Here is a 22,595-nt window from a genome sequence, read left to right as displayed (position 1 = left end):
ATCCCCGTTTTATGAACACAGCTGGCAAATGGCCTGGGAATACCACAAAGGTTTATTATATCTCTGACAAAAATAAATCATTGTGGAGAAGAAAAAGCTTCTACACTCTACTCACCATCACCCTTTAAAAAATCCTTCCATCTGCTTAGTTTCCAGATGTTAATTATTACTCCTCTTACTCAGTTTGAATGTGATGTTTTTGTTCATACTGAAAGTTGTGGGTGGATTTTTAGTCACAAGTGTTATTTTAAAAAGTCCACAGAATCCCATAGTAATAATGTAGTGATGCCACTGTTTAGGGAGATGTTCAGCACTAATCTCTTATACCCTTACAGAACTGTACTAGCTAACTGGTGTGGTTTGTGTGCACATTATGTGTCTAAACAAGCCTTAGTAATATGACATGAGGACAAGTAAATAATGGCATTTTCATATTTGGGTGAACTGTTCCTTTATATATCCTATTTTCTAATACCCCAGATATTTCCACTTGACTGTAGATTGTTTCCTCCTTTACACAGCCGCCGATTTAAGTTCTAAAACTATTAGTAGGTAGTCCAGTCATTTTATGAAAAAACCTAGGACAAATTGCAAGAGAAGCAAACTCAACTGATTTTGTATCCTCAGTTTGTCCTGAGTGAGGGGAAAAAAGTCCCAATTAAAAGGTTACTATATATATAGTAACCTTTTAATTCACTGTTATATAGTAACCTTTTAATTCAAGGTTACTATATATATATAGTAACCTTTTAATTCACTGTTTAAATGTCTCTTCTGGCATTTATTCCTTATATTCCTTATTAGCGCATATCAAATCAGATAATGTGTGATATGCATGTGTAAACAGAATAATTCAAAGAACTTGTAATTGACTTTTTTTCTTGTCTTTGTGTGTGTAATCATCTTGTGAATTTTATAGTGATATCTGAAAGTAAAATTTTGAACCCCTTTCCCGTGTGTTAAAAACAGTGTTTTTTGGTAATATGTGGTCATAAATAGGTGATTTTCAAAACTTTCCACCAATGGGATTTGTTGGGGCTTTTTTCCCTCACTCAGGACATACTGAGGGTACAAAATCAGCTGAGTTTGCTTCTCTTGCAATTTGTCCTAGGTTGACCCCAATTTTGGCCTAAAATTACTGGACTAAGGTTGTATACTGTATCTTAAAAATAGCAGTGAAAGCATGCTGACATAATTTGCAAATGAGTTTTTATTCACTTTTGTACAAAAAAATGTCACGACACGGCTGGAAAATCCAGGCTTTATCTAACCCTGTTTGAGGCCACATCCTGGCCAAGCATACAGAATGAAAGACATTGAATGGCATAAAGACACTGAAATAAAATATTAAAAAAAAAAAAAAAAAAAGTCAATAACATTTAAATTCTAAATAGTTCACTGAAATATTTGCATTTTATAGTCCAGTTGTCCATTTTTGTCACATTTTGGTAATTTGACCTCAAGTACTACTGAACTAGAGCCAAAGAAAAGTCATTAGTGTTTACAGAAAATGAAAGAGAGTTAAAATGAGTCAGCAATTTTTTCATTCCCAGATACTAGGAGCCTTAAGTCCATAGAGGCCTAAAATCAGTGATTGTTAAGAGTTACAATGCAGGCTTTGATTTGACTCTGAAATAAACACTGCAACACGGGGAAAAAAATTAAAGTAGTCAAGAACAGGATCATGTGTGAATGCACTGTATCTTCTCTGATATAAGGCTTTAACAGATCAAAAGTATGCAGACTTTCGATTAGAGGGCATGAGTGTGTGTGCACAGAGACTAAACTGGTTAGGCTGGAGTGGTGGTGGAGATTCTTTGCAGTGGAAGCCTATAAGGTGTGTGTGTGTGTGTGTGTGTGTGTGTGTGTGGTCTATTCTTTGATAGCAGCACAGGAGATTTTTCCATTATGGTTGGATACATTTGTATATGGTAACTGGTTAATTTTGCCAAAAGATCATGCTGTACATATAGTATGTGAACTTCTGGACATGACTGCTTAAGGGTGAAAATGTATTCAGTCACCAATAACCTCCCTTGGCAGCACATGAATTTAGTTTTTTTTGGATCTCCCAAAGTCTGTTTTAAGCAGCCCTCTACATCGTTACAGGAGGATGACTCCAGTTCTTGAACTCTCACATCAAAGGATTTTGATGTGATCTTTTGGTTCCAAACTTGATGCCTGGAATTCCAAAAATAATGCAGACAGAATGTAAGATATAACGTAAACATCCCTATTGAGGGTGTGTGTGTGTGTGTGTGTGTGTGTGTGTGTTGGGGAGCGGGGTAATTATGATTATAATAAATCAAACCTTGCAAAATAGCACACTTTTTATGAATGCCATAAAATGAATGACCGATCCTCCAGCACCAAGGCTCACATGAACGATGACATACAAACACAACAAACAATAAAGTACAATCCAAAATAAAAATATTCAACACACCATGTTGCAACAGATTAAATTGCACAAAAATGCAAAAAAAAAAAAAAAAAATTATTTGCAAATGCAAACTACAACACAATCATACATGGACCTAAGCCAAAAAAAAACCAAAACAAAACATATGTATATATCTATATTATGTACACACATATGAACATCTTTCACAAGTATTGAATACTCTAAACTGTACAATATATCTGCTATCAGAACTGTTGAGCAAAATACTATTTTAATATACATCATTACTATTCTTTGTTGTTGCTGTTTTTTTTGTTTGTTTGTTTTTTGTTTTTGTTTTTGTTCTTTTTGTTTTTTTTTTTACAATGTACAAGTTTAAACTGTCCACACAATAAAATGCAAAGCACAAGCCCTAAAAGGCCACAAAAGTGCATGGTAATAACATCAGTTGGAAGCCACTGGTATGAGGAACTGGCATGTGAGTGGAGACGAAAGCTGCCACTCTTCTATAGTAGCTCTTCCACACTCTTCACTGCAGTGTCTTGCAAGATTAATTAGTGGAGGGAACTCTGGGGTAGATAATTATTATACATGCAGGCACGCATGAGCGCACATGCACAAACACACTTGCGCACACACACATACACACATTCTGGAACACATTAAGAGGAACACTGAAAATGACTTACAAACATGCTGGACACGCATTCACACACAAACACACATGAACTGGGAGATGATTAACTTACACTGATGCTCCAACACTTCCCACACTGTCATATTATTTTCAAGTAGTGGCACTCCACTAGTAGGTAAGTGTCGGTACTTTTCGGACAATCACACTTAACATCCCAAACAGGACACAGTGGTCTCATGTACTCACACAAGACTTGGCCAGTGACTCATGGAAGACGAAGCTGCCCCAGTATGCCAAACCTGGCCCAATTTTAGCCAACTTATGAATGGACAAACTGTTCTGTAGTAAGCGTTCGAGGCCAACTTCACTTCACCACATTATGTCACTGCGAGGCCTCGGGTCAGGTAACTGACACCACAGAAACAAAAACACTGAATGAACGTCGACTTTTCAACGTACGGTCTTTTAACACTGGTATCTGAGGCATGTGTTCAAGTGATCAGCCGTCACACGCTTGCAGTCGTGTTTGGCCAGCGAGTGCACAGTTATGCATGAACTTCAAACTGTAAAGGGGCAAAACTGCAGCCTGCAGAGGGGAATGCTTGAAGCCAAACTTTGTGTAGTGCACAGATGGTTGTTTTGGCATTCTCTGTCTGCATTAGTGTGAATGAGACTGGGAAAAAAGTATTGGCGCATGTGGAAAACAGGTGAGTATCTTGGTTTGAACTCTCTTCTTCTTCATATTGGTATAATTACAACGGCCAAATTCCCGCCATTCACCTTGACTGAACATTCCTTAACGGCCAGTTATCAGAACTTACAAGAGGGAAGTGCAGACTTTGTTCTTACACTGGTGTCAGGTTGGACAGAAAGTGCCAAGTAACGTTTCTTAGATTGTTAAAATAACCGCAGTTGGTGATTTATGTTACATAACTGCATTCCAGTCAAACCTAGTTTGTCTCCAAGCATTCCACGTTCACATTGTCATCTCTAAAACAGAGTGAAGGAAATTGTTTTCTACTCTTTTCACAGAAAGAGAATGAGACAAGCTAAAACCCTTTTGTTTTGTTTTTTTAAGGCCACTGAATTGTTCTTTTTTATATTCCTTTGTTCAGCTGTACCTTCTATTTAACAGGCTCTGTAAAAGACAAAACTTTCTACCTCCTTCCTCTTTCTGGGCCTCCTCTCTCTTCCTACCACTACTACGAAACAGCCTTCTCTGAGCTGTAGTGCCCTCCATCAGATCCAACAGTCTCTGCAAAAGGGAATTAGAGGTGATGTTGTTGATATGGTAACAAAGGACTGTTCCTCCGTCTTCTTCTTCTTCTTCTTCTACTTCTTCATCTTTTTTGCCTTCTTCATTGACTGGTCCACCAGAGTGTATTTTTTTTCCTTTGGTCTTCATTTTGACATTTCCTCCCCATTTTTTCTTGCCAGTCATTTGCTAGCTACTTCCTTCTTCCTCTCCAAACAGGAAGGAAGCTGGCTAACGGTGAAGCAGGTAGACCACCAGTTCATAGGTAGACATCATGATGGCGGTGTTGGGGATCTGTCGGACAAGGTGAGTGGTTAGGCCGCGGTACAGTGCCCGGTATCCCTCCTCCCTCGGTACTGTGATCAGAGTCTGGAAGAAGGACCGGTATTTGCTGCCCTCCTCTCGTAGCCGTGTGCGGATCACCTCTGGAATTAGAGAGCAGAGGACAGTTTCGTTAAACCTGCTGATGGCCACTGAATGTTCATTTCGACATAAGACAATCATTGTACCTGGGTGTGGTCTATCGAGACACAAGTAATCATCTCAGTGACTCTTATTGGCTTAAAGGAAGAGTCCACCTTGGAATGTTAAAGTAAATATTAACCACAATAAACTATTTTTACAAAGAACATCACAGAAACAATTTTCCTTACTCCATATTTATAAAAAAAAATGCTTACATAGTGTTCACACCTTGATTGGTTTGGGAAACAGCAATTATTGTGAAACACCCATTCTTACAGCCTGCCATGGGTGGAAGTCAACACAACACCCTTATTTTACCTGGTTTACACAATACCAGTAAACAATACACATCAGCATGGGCCTTTGTAAAAATAAAAATACTCCATCAAACAAAAAATGGAAGCCAGAAATGTCAGGTACAATGGCAACAATTGCTTTTTGTTAGTGTTTTAGAGCAGGTTTGTTTCCTTTGAATATGGGCAAAATGAATGAGACATTATAATTATGCACTTTACAGGATGACAAAACAGTCAAACCCAGGTTCTCTGAGGTGTAAGAAAGACATATAATTACCATGTGGGTAAGCGATGGTGGTGGCACAGGTCTTAGAAGTGGCTGCTGCCAGCATCATGCCCACAAAATCTGAGGCATCCCTGACGGACTCGTCCTCTTCGTCCATGGTGGCCTGGGCCTTGGACTCCAGAAGTTTACGTTTGATGCTCTCGTAGATGACAAAATGGATAACAGTCTCAGAGATGCCAGCGTACGAGGCTGACATGCCCCTGTAGAAACCTCGCAGACCGTCCATCTGGTACACCCGCCGCACGCATTCAAACGCGTTCATGCGCCGCTCGCCCCGGTTCCTGTGGTCATAAAGAGACAAAGAGTGAAGCTGATCAAAGTCTTACTGGAAGTGAAAAAAATCTGATATAAAAAACTGTGAGCATGTTTTGTGCTATTCTAATGGGAAGTACTGGAAACATGCTATTTTAGGTATGACAATTCAACAGAATGGAATGAGGAAATCAGGCATGATAAAAATAATAACAGTAATAGTACAGTATTTATACAGGAACAATCAGAAGATTTGGAGCTGCACTTAGGTTAATAAGGAGATTTAATACTGTAAGCGTTCCACTTTCTCTTTGGTTTGAGGGACATGTACTTAATACAACCATTACTGCAACGCCCCACTGTGCTGCTTACTAGACGTTTTCTTACTGCCTCTGTTCTTCCCTGAAACTTGATATCTAATATTTGCTGTGAATGCTGTGGCAATTTGAGGTCTTTTCTAGAAAACAACAAAAAAGTACAATTAAAATTTTTTTACAATTTATCAGTGTAAGGAGGTGAGAATTCTAGTAATCTGGTGTTTTTGTTGAAGCACTAAATCAAATTTAAGCAGTGCTTTGCACAAGCAGAAGATGAGCGACAAAAAAGGACTGACGTGATTTTTTTTACGTGAAACATTTCAACTTCCTTTATTTGTGACTGTATATAGACTTTTTTCCAGGTTTTTTTCAAGATTATAATTTAAAGAAGAGCAAAAACAGAATTTGTCATGCCATCTACTTTGTTTTAGTAGAGATGGTTAAAATAACTAGGTCTGCAACTAACAGTTGCTTTTTATCATCAATTGATCAATCAATTTGCATGCAAGATTTTTTTTATTTAAGATAAATTCCCAGAGGTCAAACATCGTCTTCAAATGGTTTCCTTCATCTGACCTTCATTTTATTTTAGTTTTATGTGACAACTGACTAAAAATTATTACTTAATTATCTAAATTAGAATTCCTTAATTTTCTGTTGATTGACGAATCAATTAAATGACTAATTATTTCCTCCATGACTAAACTTCTCACCTGGCATCCAGCTGAAGGCGGGTCTTGATCAGCCAGATGGGATTGGTGGCTGTGATGGCTGTGAACCCTGGGAAATAAAGTTCAGAGGTTCAGACAAGAGCAGAGACACTTGCAAGGACACAGTCTACACAAAGACACTCAATACTCTACTGAACTAACAGAGGGAGAGAGCACTTCACCAAACAGGATCAATCAGGTGGCTTTGACTAAATACTTCACTGATCCCATAACTGTTAATGAGTAGAAAACTGTGTTGTACAGATGAATTGGCCAAGTAAAAATATCTAACAACTTTCCAGTCTTTAGCTTGTTTCAGTTCCAGTGATGTACATGGATGCTTTTCCATATGTGCTAGTCACATATTGATCCTGCTGAGTGAAATGCTACCCAGGTGCGCTCTAAACCAAACAGCTCTCTTCCTGAAGTAATGCACCTTAACTATCCACAGCGCATGAAAGCAATGGCATCTTAAAGCAGTGGTTGCTTTACTTGTTCATTCATTTGTCTATTCATTTGTCATCTAAGAAAACATTTCCTTAAAGCGAAGTCTGAGAATGTAGCCCAAACAAAAAAATACAAAAAAGGTCTTTGACTAAAACAGTCTGCTCTTATAAGAGCTGTCATTTTATTATCTATAGCTTTTTTTTTTTCACTCATTAAAAGGCAATGACATCCCTCTAATACACAGTATTTTATCACATTAAGAGGATAAGCTCATCTTAAAGAGCCGAAAGAGGTGGTCTGTCTGTGCTTCATTGTAATGTCACTTAACTTTGAAACAGACACATAATAGGCTATTATCAAATTACAAACAGACTTGCAAGTCCTTAAATTCTACTCAAATGATAGTGGCTCTCACATGACTGGTTAAACACTATTAATGCATGGTTTTATTAGTCATTAAATGCATTCCCTTATATCCACTCTATAATAAAGTTTAACATACCAATGGTTCACCTAGATGAGGAAAGCAAGACTAGACACTACAGAGAGTGTGAACTTTAGCAGTGGGCCTGCTGGTAGCACAACTACAGCACAGCTACTGCAGCAGGGAGAAACAAAATGGTGTCTGGAAGATATTCTTCAATTATTCAGGAGGACTTAAGTAGAATGTCGTTGAGGTGGAATTTAGTACAGGCTTTACTAGGCAGTAGTGTCAGGAAACACTGGTCTATTCCTTGTCGATATGTCTTTTATAGTGGCGGTGAGGGTTAGTTTTGTTTTAATGCAGGGATCAATCAACAATTATAGTTTAAATAATGTTAGCAATCTTGTTTTTATACATGTGGTGTGTGTGTATGTGTTTGAGTGTACAATGTGTACAGTGTTTGCAGTGTGTCAAGTAGTAGGACAAGAAGGACTACACAGTGTAATATATAGCATGATATGCATTTGTGTAAGGTTAATTAATGTGAGCTTTGCATCACGATGAATGACACAAAGCATCTGTAAATTCAAATGATACTCTGTACAGAAATAAAACATGGCCATTTTGAGAAAAATAGATAAACTAGGACCGATACAAGTCTATAGGTAAAGAGACATCAGCCTCATGTTGTGTATCAGAGCAACACAGCCCTACGTTAAGGCAACTGCGTGAAGAAGAGAGGATGACACAGGTCTGTTCAAGAGAAGAACATAAAGAGGGAGAGGAAGAGAAGGAAGAAGAAAAAAGAGGGAAGTAGAAGGAAGTAGCGTCTATGGCGTGTACTCACGAGGGAGGGGCAAAGCTCCTCCAGCTCCTCCCCGCTGCAGCTAGTAGCCTGCAGATATGGGGGGCTCAGATGGCGGGGGTCTCCCACCCAATCACGCAGGGGTGAAAGCTTTACAGTAAAGCCCTAAAATAGACACAGGCTTTTCTGTACCACAGTCACACACAAGCAGCAGTCACATCCACCCCCAACCCCAACACCACCCACCCCATCCCATGTCAGTTTCTGAACAGGTTTATGAAGAGGAGATGGGAGGTGAAGATTTGCTTGGCCCCCCACCCCACCACCCCCTGCTCAGTTTTCCCCCAAATTCCCGCAATTTTGTCTCGATTTCCTTAATTTGTAATCCACAGGTAAGATGGTCATAAAAAAAAGGTCATTCCATCTCACACATTCAGTTCACCTTATTCCCAATCCATCCCTCCCTTTATCTTCTCCATCAACTTGAATGCAAAAAATGTTGACTGGATAAAAAACAACCCAACCCAAAAACTCAACCCCCGCCCATCCCATGTCAATGTTTGTACCCCACCTCACCAGTCTGGTCCAAAGCAGTGCGGGGTAAACACAAGTATAAATTTAAAAAACAATAAAAAGAAAATAAAATGTAAGTGTTCATACAAGAGGAGCTATTCCTCATAACCATCGTGCCATTATCAGTTCATCATCTACAAAATTATCAGAGGAAGGATGAAATAAAATGTTTGGTTAAAACAAACATGGATACTGTCAGGACAAGGTGGATAATGTAGAGAGGCAAATGGAAATGCTAACCTTGTCGTTCTATATTACAAACGCTTTAAGCGATGGACGATGGTGATGAAAAACGGAATGAGTTGTGAATGAAGTATGAATACTATAAGTAAAACATATGAATGTAAATCAGCTAGCCCTAAATACCTATTTAGGCCAAGTTTTATTCAGGAAAAACTGAATACAGAAAGAGCTTTTTGATGCTCCTGCAAGCAGTAACAATATGCCTCCAGAGAACCAACCTCATAATACATGACCGCTTATTTTATAAGTAAAACAAATAAGAACAGGTGACCTCCTTCTGGAATTATTAGACCAACCCTCTTCAAAATCATAGTCTACTGTAGATTTTAACAATGCATCACAAAAGTAGTCCACCAAGAGTCCACAACCTAGTTTACGGCCCATGACAAGACACCGAGCTCCTCAGCAAATATGACTTGTACTGTTCATGAGCCACATGTGTGTGCCTAGATGCAGGTGTGTGTAAAATATCTACACACACACACATAGGCTGACTAATCCTTGAGCTAAACCTCAGTGCAGATCAGCAGCTGTACACACACACATACACGCATGCTGAGACATGAAACAGAGGTCTGTGTGCGCCAGTTCTTGGATTCCTGTTTGGATATACTATCCATGTTTTTCTATCTGAGTCTAACCTACATTTGAAGACAGCATATTTTACATTAAAAATCAGGAGGGGGAAGGTTGGCTCTCCTCCCCGAAGCGCAAAGAGGCCCACAAATAACAGGAATGCTATGGGAGACAGTGACTCTGCAAAGTAACTGCTAAACTGCAAAAGAGATTATGTGCGCATTTAGGCGTAATGCTGCTGCTCTATCACCAGGGTTTCTGAGTCTAACCCTGTCAAGGCGTCTCTGAACTTCCCAAGTGTCAACATATCCAGGTAAATAAATAAATAAGTAAATAAGTGAATAAATAAATGTGGGCATAAGAAAGACAGTAAAAAGACTACAAGTTTATGTTTAATAACTGTGTCCTACATGGCTGGTCAAGTCACAGCAGCTACTTTTATCTCCCTGACCTCTTTCTTTCCAAGGTCAAAAGTGTGCACTGTGAGCAAGGTTCCCAGTTAAACCCAGCCCACTGTCTGCGACTCCACTGCATCTTGTCTGCATTTAGACCGCCACTACTCCTTTTATGTATTATAGGACCAGTGCCTAGAAGTCCTCACCAAGAACGGTGATGCAAATGACAGAATATTAAATAATTGACAAGGAACGAGGAATGTCAGGTAGAAATAGTGCCAATGTCAGTGATGGTGGACTGACACTGATTCCTTGACCGATTAAAAACAAAACAAAACAAAAAAAAAACATGAACTTCTGAGGCGATGATGGATGATGGACAGACATAGAGAAGACAAAATGGAGCACATCAATTACAACCTTCTCTACCAGTGACAAGGTTAGCATTTCTTTTGTGCTGTCAAAGTAAAACTAATAGAGGTATGTGTCATTCATTTACCTTTACTATGGTGATGGTACATGGCAACAGGCTTGGGGGAAAAGGGTCAGTGTATGTAAAGGCTAAAGAAATTATGATACCTTATCATGAGACCCCAAACCAGCAGTAAACACATTGCTCTAAGCAATGGCATCATCATCATCATCAATGAATAACCAATATGAACATACTAGTATTCATTAAAAATCACCATGGTTATCATCATACCAGTGTAAGGAAATGGGGTGCTACCTGACGCGTCCGCCCGAGTGCCAGGGGCCCCAGCTGACCTTTGGGGGCCGTGCTCTCTCCTCTATACACAGAGCACAGGAGGGGGCCCAGGCCACACTGTTTAAGTAACAACTGGGATGTTAAACCATATACAGGGTCCTCTGGAGAAGCCTCAAAACGAGAGGATAAAAACAGGGAAAAAAAGGGCGAGGAGGAAGTAAAAATAAATGGAGGACATGGGGGACAATGGGGCTAGTGGAAAAGGAAAGCACAATCTAAACTTTGAGGACCTTGTCTCATCTTCATCATATTGTAAAAAACCTGATTTACATACAGAGCGGTATATGTTATAAAGCGGCAGTGGCACCACATGCATTACACTTAACACATACTCAAAATAGTGCCTGTATGCTCTGTCTTGTCTGTTTATAGTGTGGTATGCTATGTGATTGCCTCCTCTAAATGGGCTGTGAAGGCCACCTGTCTTGTTGCAGGCCAGGACAACAATATATGGTGACATATGGACAAGTTTTTAAATAAATAAGTGGGTCTATTCACAGAGGGAAAAAGGCTCATGAAAAAACAGGCGAAAGCAAGTAGACAAGAAAGGTTGTGGTATTTTCTTGGTGTCTTTACTAGGTGCTGTATTTTTAAAGCATTAGTGTGAAATGACAGTGAAGGAAAAAGGTTTGGCTCTTTACTTTGAAAGAGTTAAACACACTATAGGAAGTACATTGTTTACATTATGAATAAATGAGTGCCTCATGGTTTGGTTTTACAGCCTATTATCACTACATCAATATTGACGGTTAGCTGGATCCTGAGAGTCTTAAATTGTGCTTTCACATAAACCACCTTTATATTCAAAATACCCACATATAAGGTGGCTAAATAATGCTTAAGTAAACCAAAAAATATAATGTATAGTTAACTTAGCATGCCTTGGGTATTAAGAAGCTGTGCTTTTTAACTATCCCACCCTCCCACACAACCCACATGGAAAGGGGAATAGAGGGGAAAACGAAGGAAGTGAAACCCTGGGACACTTCAAATAAAAAAAAAACCTCAAATGATAAAGAAAAACAAAATCTATCGCATTTAATCTAACCAATCTAATGTATTCGAAAAAATAATACAAACTGTGAACAATCCTCTAATAAATGCTTGTTATGCAGCTAGAACCCGGCAGTGAGATACACTGCCCAGCAGATGTCAGACAGACAGGCAGACAGGCAGACGGACAGACGGACAGACGGACAGACGGACAAAAACACAGATATTAAAGACAGACGGAAAGACAGACGGCAACAGACAGACACACAGCATGGCGGGGTTGAGGGAGCCATCATTACCTGCCATCCCAGCCGACACCATGTGCACCTGGGTGGAGTCTGGCTCCAGCACTCCGTTCAGCTTCTCCTTAGCTGTTGAGTACGCCGCAAAGTAGATCGCCCTGTGGCAAACAGCACACCAAGAAAAGACCAGAGCAGCAGTCAATTAGAAGTCAGACACATGGGCTGATTTGACTGGAGGAGGTAAAGGGATGTGTTATCTCTATTAATTTTCAAAAACGGTGAGAGTATACAAAGCTATATGCTATTTTCAACCTCTGGTCATAAAAACAATTTTATGGCTAAAGCAAAGTAAATGATAAGGATTTCTAAATAAAATATCATCTGGGACTACGAAAAAAGGACATGAACTTATTGGACTGTTTTAGCTGTTCTGTTATTTGCCTCTATCTGGTTGGTCATCATATCCACATTACTACTGACTGTTTTATCTCATTGTGTAAATATTTTGTCTCATCCCTACAATATCATCACAATATCAATATTGAGGTATTTGGTTGAAAATATCATATTTGATTTTGTCCAAATCATTCAGATCTGAAGTAAATCATTTAAATTGCCAATAATACAATGCAACCTAAATTCTGCAGTAGGGCAAATGAGGAGCTAAGACCAGCCAGTCAGAGAAGTTTATTGGTGACTATCATTCAATGTGAATGTATGTGTGTGTGTGCAAGTGTGTGTACGTGCCTCTCAGTCTAAATCAAATGTCATTCTTAAGTGCCAGATTTATCTCCTATGATTTCAACTGCTCCTCACTAAATTACAGATTACAGGATTTAGTCCAAGTCAACATTTCCGCTGTGGGGAATTAAACTCAGCAACCCGACAGACCCTCTCAACCACCCCCTCCCCTCCCCTGCCTCATCCTGGATTGAGAGCACACATGCAAGGCATAATCATGCAGCTTTGCATATATGAGACAAACTGAGTGAGTGTGACGTGTGTGTCTCTATTATATAATGAATCTGAGTGATGCTGCTGCAAGCCGTTCTGTATGTGTACAAGTGTATGTATGTGTGAGTGTATGGGAGGATGCTAACTTCTTTTGTTTTATGTTTCTAGAACTGGAGTGCTGTTTTCTCTTGGGAGAGGGATAGAGGACAAATCCATAGGCCGTCAATCTAGACTGCCTTTTACAGACGAATCAAGAAACTACAGTTTCAACATGAGCATTACCATGATTAGATTTCACCTAATCTCACTGTAAATCACATTTTGTAAATGTTCATACAACAAATGAATTTTTTTTTTTTTTAACTTCATGCAAATGAGACTGAAGTGGTATATTAAAGATTACAGATGCTCTCAGTGCAGCACTGAGTGGAGACTCATTCCTTCTGTTGGGGAGTAATAAAGAGGTTCAACAGTAGCCCCAGTTAAAAAAAGACACTGTGGAAGTTGTGGAAATTACTGACAGGCAACTTCTCTCACTGATGACTCAAGCCTGTGACTTTTATAACAGCGTTAGAATAACAATAACAACAAAAATGGTGGTGCCCTATCTCTCTCAGTTACCCATAATCCCCTCTGCTGTTAAAGAGAACAAGTCCACTTAATTTACTGACAGTATCAGGCACAAAGAATGTTGCATAACATAACTGTGCATACTAAACATTACTAGCACAACAGTTTATGGTGGATTATGTTCATAAGTCCATCATATGTCCACTACAACACCTCTCCAAAGGCTGGTGGTGTCACTAGCAGTCATTAGTGATCATTATATTTTGATTTTCCCTCTCCTCTTCTCTTATACTTCCGTCCTTTTCATCTGCCTCTTGTGTACATTTGTGTGCTTGGCTATTTCTATATGCATCGACCTCCTGCAAGCTTTGCCTTCTCTTCACTTGCAATATTGACGGACACTTTATGTAACGCAAAAAGATTTCTCCAAGCTGTGGATGTGCCGCTGGCGAATGCTTAACAGGTGTGATTAAATTCAGAAAAGGTCCACCGCACACAAGGAGTACTCTTTTAATGAGCAGTCTTAACAATTTTGCAATTACAATGGCAGCAAATAACACGTGTCCCATAGGAGTTCACCGGGTTTGTTCCTTATGTAACAATATGCATGCTAAGGCTGTTGTCACCAGGCAGCAGGCAGCCATCTCCACAGCTGGACAACTAGCCCAGGAGGACTGACACTTCACACACACACACACACACACGCACGCACGCACGCACGCACACGCACACACACGCACACACACACACACACACACACACACACACACACACACACACACACAGAAAATCATTCACACTCAAAAATATCAGCCATGGGCATCTTCTGCCCTGTAGAGAGGTTGAGTCAGACAGAACAAGACAGCAAAGAGGGTGACGGCCCCAGATAGAATAATGATGAACGAACACAGTCAAAGACAGAAATATGGCGGCAGGGGGTGGAGGGGTGGGGGTAAAAACACGAAAGGGATGACTCAGATAAAGACCACAACAAACAAGCAAGCAGCACACTAGACAGGTCAGGGAGGGGAACTAAACACAAGCACAAACACACAATCACAACTTGTCCAGTATAGCAGCTCCATTGTGATAATACAATATCAGTCACATGACCAGTGCACTGCAGCTGGACGGCCCCCTGCTGCCGCTGTTTCATTCAGCCGCCGACTGACCGGGAGCAGACTGTTATGCAACACGCTACCCAGTGAGGCTAAGAAGCTACAACAGAGAACCTGCTCATTTCCGCTGGGATTTGAGGCACAGCTTTTCATTCCAGTTTTGCGATTTTAGCTCCATTTCAGCTCAGTTTGTTGTCTGCTGTGACTTGCTGCCAAGCTAAGCAGGGAGTGAGCTGAAAGCTTTAAAAAAAAAAAAAAAAAAAAAAAAAAAAAACCTCAGAAATAATATGCATTCCTCAACGGATATTGCAATGGTGTGATGTAATAGGGGGAGGTATTGCTGACGCAGAGGTGGCTTTGTTCTTTGATAAGGGGCAATGCTAGAAGTGATTATGGCAGTGGAGTGGAGTGTTTCTTTGATGACCTACTTTGTTGGTTATTATATGCACATGTGTATGTGTACACGTTGCATTTTTTTCTGGCATTGCTTCACGTCCCCAAGGACACAGGGGCTTTAGTCTCCACAGCTTTTATGGCTTAACAAGATAATACTGTACACACCTGGAAGGTGCCACGCCAACAAGGTTGGGTCCCAGTCCTCTGAAGAGTGAACGGGGTCCCTCTCTCTCCAGTATCAACCTAGAGAGAGAGAGAGAGAGAGAGAGAGAGAGGGAGAGAGAGAGAGAGAGAGAGAGAGACAGACAGACAGACAGAGACAGAGAGAGTTACACCTTATAAAACTTAACATGCATAAACATTAACAAGGGTAATCCTGAATTGACATCAATCAATTGGTATCCTATCCCAGAAAAAAAAAATCCATAAAAATTCTATGTATTTACTGCATCTTATAGTATTTATATATTTAATATATACAGTAGTTACAAAAAATACATAGGTAATCACTCATTCCAAAGTAGATAGGGAATCAACCATGACTTTAAGAGGTAAGATAGCAGAGACAGCAGTGTTTTGGAACAACAGTTTATAACTAACCTTATATCCAACATGGGCTCCAAGTCACATGGACCAGTATACTGTCTTACACCAGGCAATCTGCCAGAGACTAAGGCCCAGCTTTCTGGACCCAAATACTCAGTATCACCTCACACTGTGTGCACAGTCAGTGTTTACAGTTGGAGGGGGAAAAAAACTTATGGCACGTGCCTCAATATGTTTATATGGGTGTTTATAGTGGTGCTGCAGTGAGTTCAAAGATTATCCGCAAGAGGTAACCTACTTGACAATCAGTCCACCCTAGAATTCATCCCAAATTTCTTCCTGAACTGAGTAAAATAAAATGTGCATAAAATGTGCACCCCCAACTAAATGTAGAGTGAGAGCATGCAGCTAATCACTAAAGGCTGAGTGATAATCGGGCAGTATCAAAACTAAACTATATATTTTATTAATGAGTAGTCAGGGGCTTATGCTATTGCAGTGCAGTTTTAATTCATCTGTCAGTCTATGTGGTCTGGGTATGAGTCAGTCAACCTAACTGATGTGAAAGCTTAGTTTGCTGAACATTTGGCAGTCATTTTCAGTTTTTTTTTTTTTTTTTTTTTTTAAACTACTACATGACAAAAGCATCAGGTTATCCAGGGATGTAAAAACTGGTCCCAGACTATCCCCTACAATACAAAACACACACTCTCTCGGCTGTAATTTCCTCAACATCTTGAAAATGTTCTACGCAGCTTCTGGCTTTAATCAGTTTAAATAAAAACAGTGCGGTGCCTCTCTCACCTTACATTCATATTGTGCAGAGCTCCATCTAAAAATGGTCATAGCCAGAGATTTCATCTCAATGACGCACTCCAGCGACAGCGTATTACCCCAAGAATACTGAGTCATCGCTTGAATGTGCGTAACATACAGAGGTTGGAGCAACAGTATATTCTCATATCTTGACAGTCACAAAGCCCTGCTCATTCATTAATGCATTCTGTTCTAAAATAGGACTTGGCATGTGCCTCGCTCTATGCTGACATACTTTTCCTTCTGTGCTTCTTTTCCCTGTTTTCTTCTTGTACAGCTCTTCCCTATTCTGCCCTGCTCTGTGTTGTGTGATGGTGGTGTTCAGTTTCTGCCAGTAACTGCTTCTCTCAAGGACAAGACATGAGGCTGGGTTGCGCAGGCAAAAACCTGACTGCCTAGATTGGCTACAGTAACTGGAGCATGGCAATATAAATTCAAACCAAAGCTTAAGAAAAGAGTTTCTTAGTAACAAAACCTCACTCAGCCAGGCATGTTGACTAATAATATTGCTGTCGTCAACAGCTACTGAGTCTGAATCAATTTTTAGTCAAGCTAAGATACAGAACAATTTTGTGGAAGTGCAATATTTGCATTTGTGTTAATATCTCCTGGCAAATGTGAATTTCACAAAGTCCATGTGGAAAAAAGAGCTCATGAGGGGATTCAAAATTTCTACACTACACAATTATTCATCCAAAATTTGGCAATGCCAGTGGCAGTTTCCATGCATAACAGCATGAGTGACAGTCATGGAAATAGGCTGCCAGTCACACATTCTAACAAGAGCAAAGGTACCACAGCGTAAAGTATGTGGAATATTCACTTGACCAGTTTATGTAACACAAAAGCATTTCTGCCAACAGTGCAGCTATCTGGACAAACTGGCATTGGATTAGACATGCGTAAACTTTAACAAAAAAAAAAACTGCTTAAAAGCAGACCTAGCCTCCTGGTATGGAAGACATTCATTTGGATGGGTTCCACTGGCCTGACAACTGCATAAATAGTAGTGCAGCATGTGAGGTAGGTAGAGTTAGATAGGGTGAAACACTGGGTTTAAAAAAGGCTCATGAGTTTTGTCACACACTCCCTTTCTCTCACTTCACATCTTTCTAACCTCCTCCTATGCAAAGTCTAATAAAACTCAAATACAATTTTTTTTTATCTTGACAAAAAGATTTATTGTGCATTTTTAACATAAGCTTTTGGAAAGTTAGGCAAAATATCACAAGGGTAGTAAGATTAAAAAGTGAGAATAAATGTTAATAACAGTATGCTGACTAGATCCACATCACTGCCATCCATTACATTCCCCAATCTGAGAATTCAACCTGACGTAATATGAGAATCTCAGTGTTTGATAACACACAGCCTCCTTTCATGGGACGGGGCCACACAATCACAAAGGTCAGTCAGTAGCCTTGATAGGAAGACATCTCTGGTTTCATCCTGGGCTAGTTAACATCAGAGCTGCTTGATGCAGCTTACCATGCAGAAATTGATTTTGTACTATTTTAGTAACATAATGGTATTATAAGCTGGCAACCAAATTACTGGAAATATGATGCCAGAAAGTTCGAAAGGCTAGATATATGTTCAGTTATAGCCGGCATATTAGCTCTTTTCATATCCCTGTCCTCCCTGCTGTGTGTGTCTTCACACAGCAGCACTACTTCCAGTCACCACCTGCAATCTGTCCCTATCAGTACACCTGTCAAACTTAACTGCACACCTTCTCACTGCTTATTAGCCAATCAGTTGTTAGCCTGCAAATTCTGCTTCCTTCCTGTTGCTTCTCAGCTCATTACACTCTCCAGTATTTACACCAGTCAGTTTGCCAGATTGTCATTTGAGCTGTGCCAATGTACATATCCGGTCCGTGTGGTTTTCTGCCTGCCTCATTTTGACTCGTGCCAGTTTTTTGCCTATGTTTTTTTCTGCCTCATGTTTTGTGCCTCTGCCTGGTTTGACAGATTACTGGCTTTGAACTTTGGAACAAGCTGTTTTTGGATTTGCCTAAACCATACAGTAAAGTTGCTGCTTTAACTCTACGCCCATCTCTGTCTGTTAATTCTGTATTTGAGTCCATCCTGATCTGTGACAGCTATGCTGACTTTGGCAATGATCAGTGTTTAATCAGACAACACCGGTGCCAATAACAGTACTCTGTAGCAGCAGAAGGGCTCAGACACAGACCTTGCTAAATGGTATATGGCTCGTGTTATTGTATTTGTGTATGAACTCAGAGTGAACTGTCCCGAATGAAATCAAGTTTGTAAAATAAACATTTAGCATCCTGCCCCTTACTTGAGACAATGCAGCGGCCCTGGTGGGGCCATACGGGCCACACTGGCTCCGTTGACGGTGCTCAGCTGCACTTCAGAGATGTAGAGAGTGATGGAGGAGGACTGGAGTCTAGTCTTCACCACTTCCAGAGGACAAGTCAGAATAGCACCCACTGTACCCCCACATCTAGAGGGTAAGGGCAAAAACAGAGACAGGAGAGGGGAGAGAAATCAATGAATAGATTAAACAATATGCTTTAGAATTAAACCGGGCAATCCTAAGGGGAAGAAGAGGGAATAAAGTTAAGAATATGAAAATGACAGAGATTTCGTACACCCACATGGGCCAAGGCACATGGGTATTCTGCACACTCGACCAGCCTGTTTCATTTTTTTCCACCACACACTATTACTGAACTCTCCAAGCACTGGGTAATATAAGCCTGTGACACAATCTGTTATTCTTTTTGACTCTGCAGTTATCTAGGGGCAGACTGAAATCAGCACACCATGGCCTAGCACTGTGATATGCTACTGTATATAGAGGACTGTGACATGTCATCTACAGTACCTGACATGTCACACATCATAACAACAGTTTAAATCCAGACCTACATTACAGGATTTCGTCAACCTACATTTTGTCAGTTTGAGCCTGGGATTAAGAGTTGACATGAAGATCATCATGTTTTTACTGCGAGTAACTTGAATCAGGTTTAACAAGGTGATGCATCAAAGATTTTTTTTTTTTTTTTTTAAAGTGTCTTACAGATGAACCTAGGTAACTCATGATCACTTGTGATCAAGACTTGGACCTTGACTATCACAAAGCACAAACAATGTAAGTTATTTCTAATTTCAACCATTTGATTCAATTATGTCCCCCTGATGACATGGGGAAAACTGTGGTTTCAGTCCTGTAAATATTTCAAATGATTGTTGCCCCCTAATCAACACAGAAAGTGCAAGTGTAGCAGATAAGTGTATCTTAGACAGGGCAGCTACTCTTTAATTTTATCAACTATTTCACGAATCTGATGTGAAAAAATATACTTGTTTCATAAGCCTACAGCCACTAGACCTTTTCTCCAAAGCAATACTTTGTTCTGTCTCCGTGGCACTTATTGTAAGACCTCTGTTCATTGATACTCTCTGGTGTGACTGAAGCCCACAATGGGGCCTACGCAGACAAAGGACCACAGTCATACTGCCACAAAGCTGGAAAGTGCTTGCTAACTGTCGTAGTGACGAGCCATAACATTGCTTTGTAGGTCAAGTTTAGTGAATGCTAGCTGTCGCTGTATGGCAGCATGTATGTGTCGGCTACCCAGCTACAGGCAGCAAATTCCTCTGGCTAGAGCTCAGGCTCTATTGAGTGGCACCAGCTATATTTATGCAGCCTTTCAAAAGGCCAACCCACATACATGCAAAGACGCAGTAGTGTGACCTTTAGCCTACTTTCAGAGGGCTATGCTGCTTGCTGCACGTGTGCCTATGATAGGAAGCTCTGTGCTGGGCCTTATAGCTCTGATTCTGAGGAAAGAAAAGTAAATTCTAGTCATTTGCTCATGGCAGTGGTTTGTCTAGACTTGTTCTCACTGTCTTTCTTTTGTCTGAAAAAGGAGACAAAAGGAGAACTCTGTTTTGATGAGATATCCCCATTTGCATGTCAATTTACTGGCGCGGGGGTGAAAGAAATGGTAGAAGACTGAGAAACAAAACACAAAGGACCTGGGAAAAACACAGACAGCTGATAGGTAAATCTGTTCGCACTGAAACTGGATCACATAATTCTCTAGCCTCTACTCAGGCAATCGACAACAGGTCCACACAAAAGTATAGTGTCTGTACACAAGAAGCAGGCTTAAAATAAACCCTAGTAACAATAACTCAGTGAGCTACATTTTATTTCTGTGGTCACATATTGTTCACATAAACACTAATAACACAAAAATAAACTATCTTGTTGACTCTAAGTGACATTATGTTCACTGGCCTGTCACTGAATTCATTTGCGGAATTCACTTCCAAAATTCTTGATTCAGGCAACACATCACTGCTGCCAGTACTAGGCTTATGGTTTTACTTTCATCACAAGCTGCCAGATGACACCACGACCCTTGCTGCTACTGCAGAGCTGAATCGAAATACCAGAAATAAGGCCGGAAGCTACGTACTTTGCCTTCAAAATAAAACGGCATCTTACTAGAAAACAACAACAATTGTAATTATTAATTAATATTTGTTTGTTTGGGTTTTTTTTTTAAACCATATTTTACCGAGAGGATAATTGGGGTGAAAACGCAACACTCAACACTTACATAAGCCACTTTTATGTTCAACTGCTAAATGTTTTTGTTTTGCTGGCCATTGACTGTGTCGAGGTCGTTTGTTGGATAAGGTGCTCGCTGTACAAATGAAAAATATCTTCTTAAATCCTTTTGTTCACTTCTGCAACAACCGAGTGTAATCTTCACGTTGGTGTTTTGCAATAGTAAGGGGTGCCATTTTTAATGTTTTGACAGGAAGTTCGTTTTTTTTTGTTGTTTATGTTAATTTGACACTGGCGTGCACGCACACAGCTGCCAGGAGGATTCTGACACATGAACGCGCAACGGGGGGGAAAAACGGCCCGTGTTTTCCCAGCCGTTAGACGGATAACAGCCACAGCAAAAATACACACACATTTCAAAGCAGCGAGTGCTGATTTAAAGGCACAATTGGTGAAATAAAATGTGTATATACTCACCCTCCAGCGAACAAATGAACCAACGTGTCCCTTTGGCTCATTATTTAGCATGCTCTGCCAGACAGCGCACCTCGGGGCTGCGGCAGAGGGTAAAAGACGGGTTTGGGTCCCCCTCTCCTTTTTCTTCTCGCCTCAGGGAGGATGTGCACCTCAAACGACGACGATGATACACCGGTACTGGGGCGAGTCTGTCCCCGGTGATTCAGGATGCGGTGGCGACAAGCCCACCTCTCTCTGAGCGTCGACAAATCACCTCTGTGTGTTTCAGATAGCGTTTCTCGACTGAACCTCTGGGCAGCTGCAGGCTCGCTAAGCTAACAGACGGTGCCGGGATGGATGTCGGCTCTAGCAAATGTTTTTATATTTCATTTGTGGGTGTATTTATGCCTCTCTCTCCCCGCTTTACCGCTGCAGTGAGGGAGAAGGAGGAAGAGCTCATAGTATTTGCTGTACAACCATAGGCTGGGAAACAGACGCTGCTATTGGTCAGGACGCCCGTGACGTTTGCGTTTCGCCCTGATCATGCACTGTTCACATGCTCAACCTGAATGAATCAGAGCGGCCTTATCTCTTAGGTAAGGGGGCCTTGGGACCCTCAGTGGTGGCCAGTTTTTTAATTACACGTTTATTATTAGTTTGTTAACCCTTTATTAAGATTACATTGCAATGAATATGCTTGGAAGCCCAGTTTGAAAAACAAGACCGGACTATGTTCAGATTCAGAATGAATTGTCCTTTAATATGGTGCATGAGTATGAGTAACTATGAATTGATTGGTTCATGCAATGCTAGTGAGATTGAAATAGGGTTGTGGTTTTATGACCCAGATTGCTTCATAAATTTGACCGCATGCAGCCAACAGTTGGAGTTTGGTGTTTTATTCCAGGCAGTATGGCTGATTGGTTAGTAAATATTTAGACATCAGTCTCTGTGGGAAAGCAGCACAGCCAAGCTATATCTGTGAACTGACCTACTATTGCTTTACTGAAATAAGGACCGCTACAAGCGGAGGAAAATAAACTTAATCATCCCTGCTTCGAATGTTCAGCTACAACAAACAGACTGTCTAGGT

At 40.5% G+C, this 22,595-nt stretch overlaps 1 protein-coding gene across 2 annotated transcripts; it reads right to left on the bottom strand.

The window, feature by feature from the left end:
- Positions 1-1,192: 1,192 nt before the first annotated feature.
- LOC115375776 (solute carrier family 25 member 36-A-like) lies at positions 1,193-21,928 on the bottom strand. Of its 2 annotated transcripts, none has more exons than XM_030075312.1 (7): positions 21,524-21,928; positions 18,797-18,961; positions 15,293-15,370; positions 12,147-12,247; positions 6,626-6,692; positions 5,335-5,624; positions 1,193-4,721 (listed from the first exon to the last, which is right to left on the bottom strand). In XM_030075312.1, exons 1-7 carry the CDS (start codon positions 21,562-21,564, stop codon positions 4,528-4,530), a joined length of 936 nt encoding a protein of 311 aa, XP_029931172.1. In that variant the 5' UTR covers positions 21,565-21,928; the 3' UTR covers positions 1,193-4,527. The 2 variants fall into 2 exon arrangements, with proteins under 2 accessions (XP_029931172.1, XP_029931173.1); XM_030075313.1 differs by lacking the exon at positions 21,524-21,928 and adding an exon at positions 20,861-20,877.
- Positions 21,929-22,595: the final 667 nt, after the last annotated feature.

The sequence above is a fragment of the Myripristis murdjan genome, chromosome 17 (genome assembly GCF_902150065.1).
Source record: "Myripristis murdjan chromosome 17, fMyrMur1.1, whole genome shotgun sequence".
Lineage (NCBI taxonomy): Eukaryota > Metazoa > Chordata > Actinopteri > Holocentriformes > Holocentridae > Myripristis > Myripristis murdjan.
The sequence above is the reverse complement of the archived record's forward strand: the minus strand, read 5'-3'. Positions and strand labels throughout refer to the sequence as shown.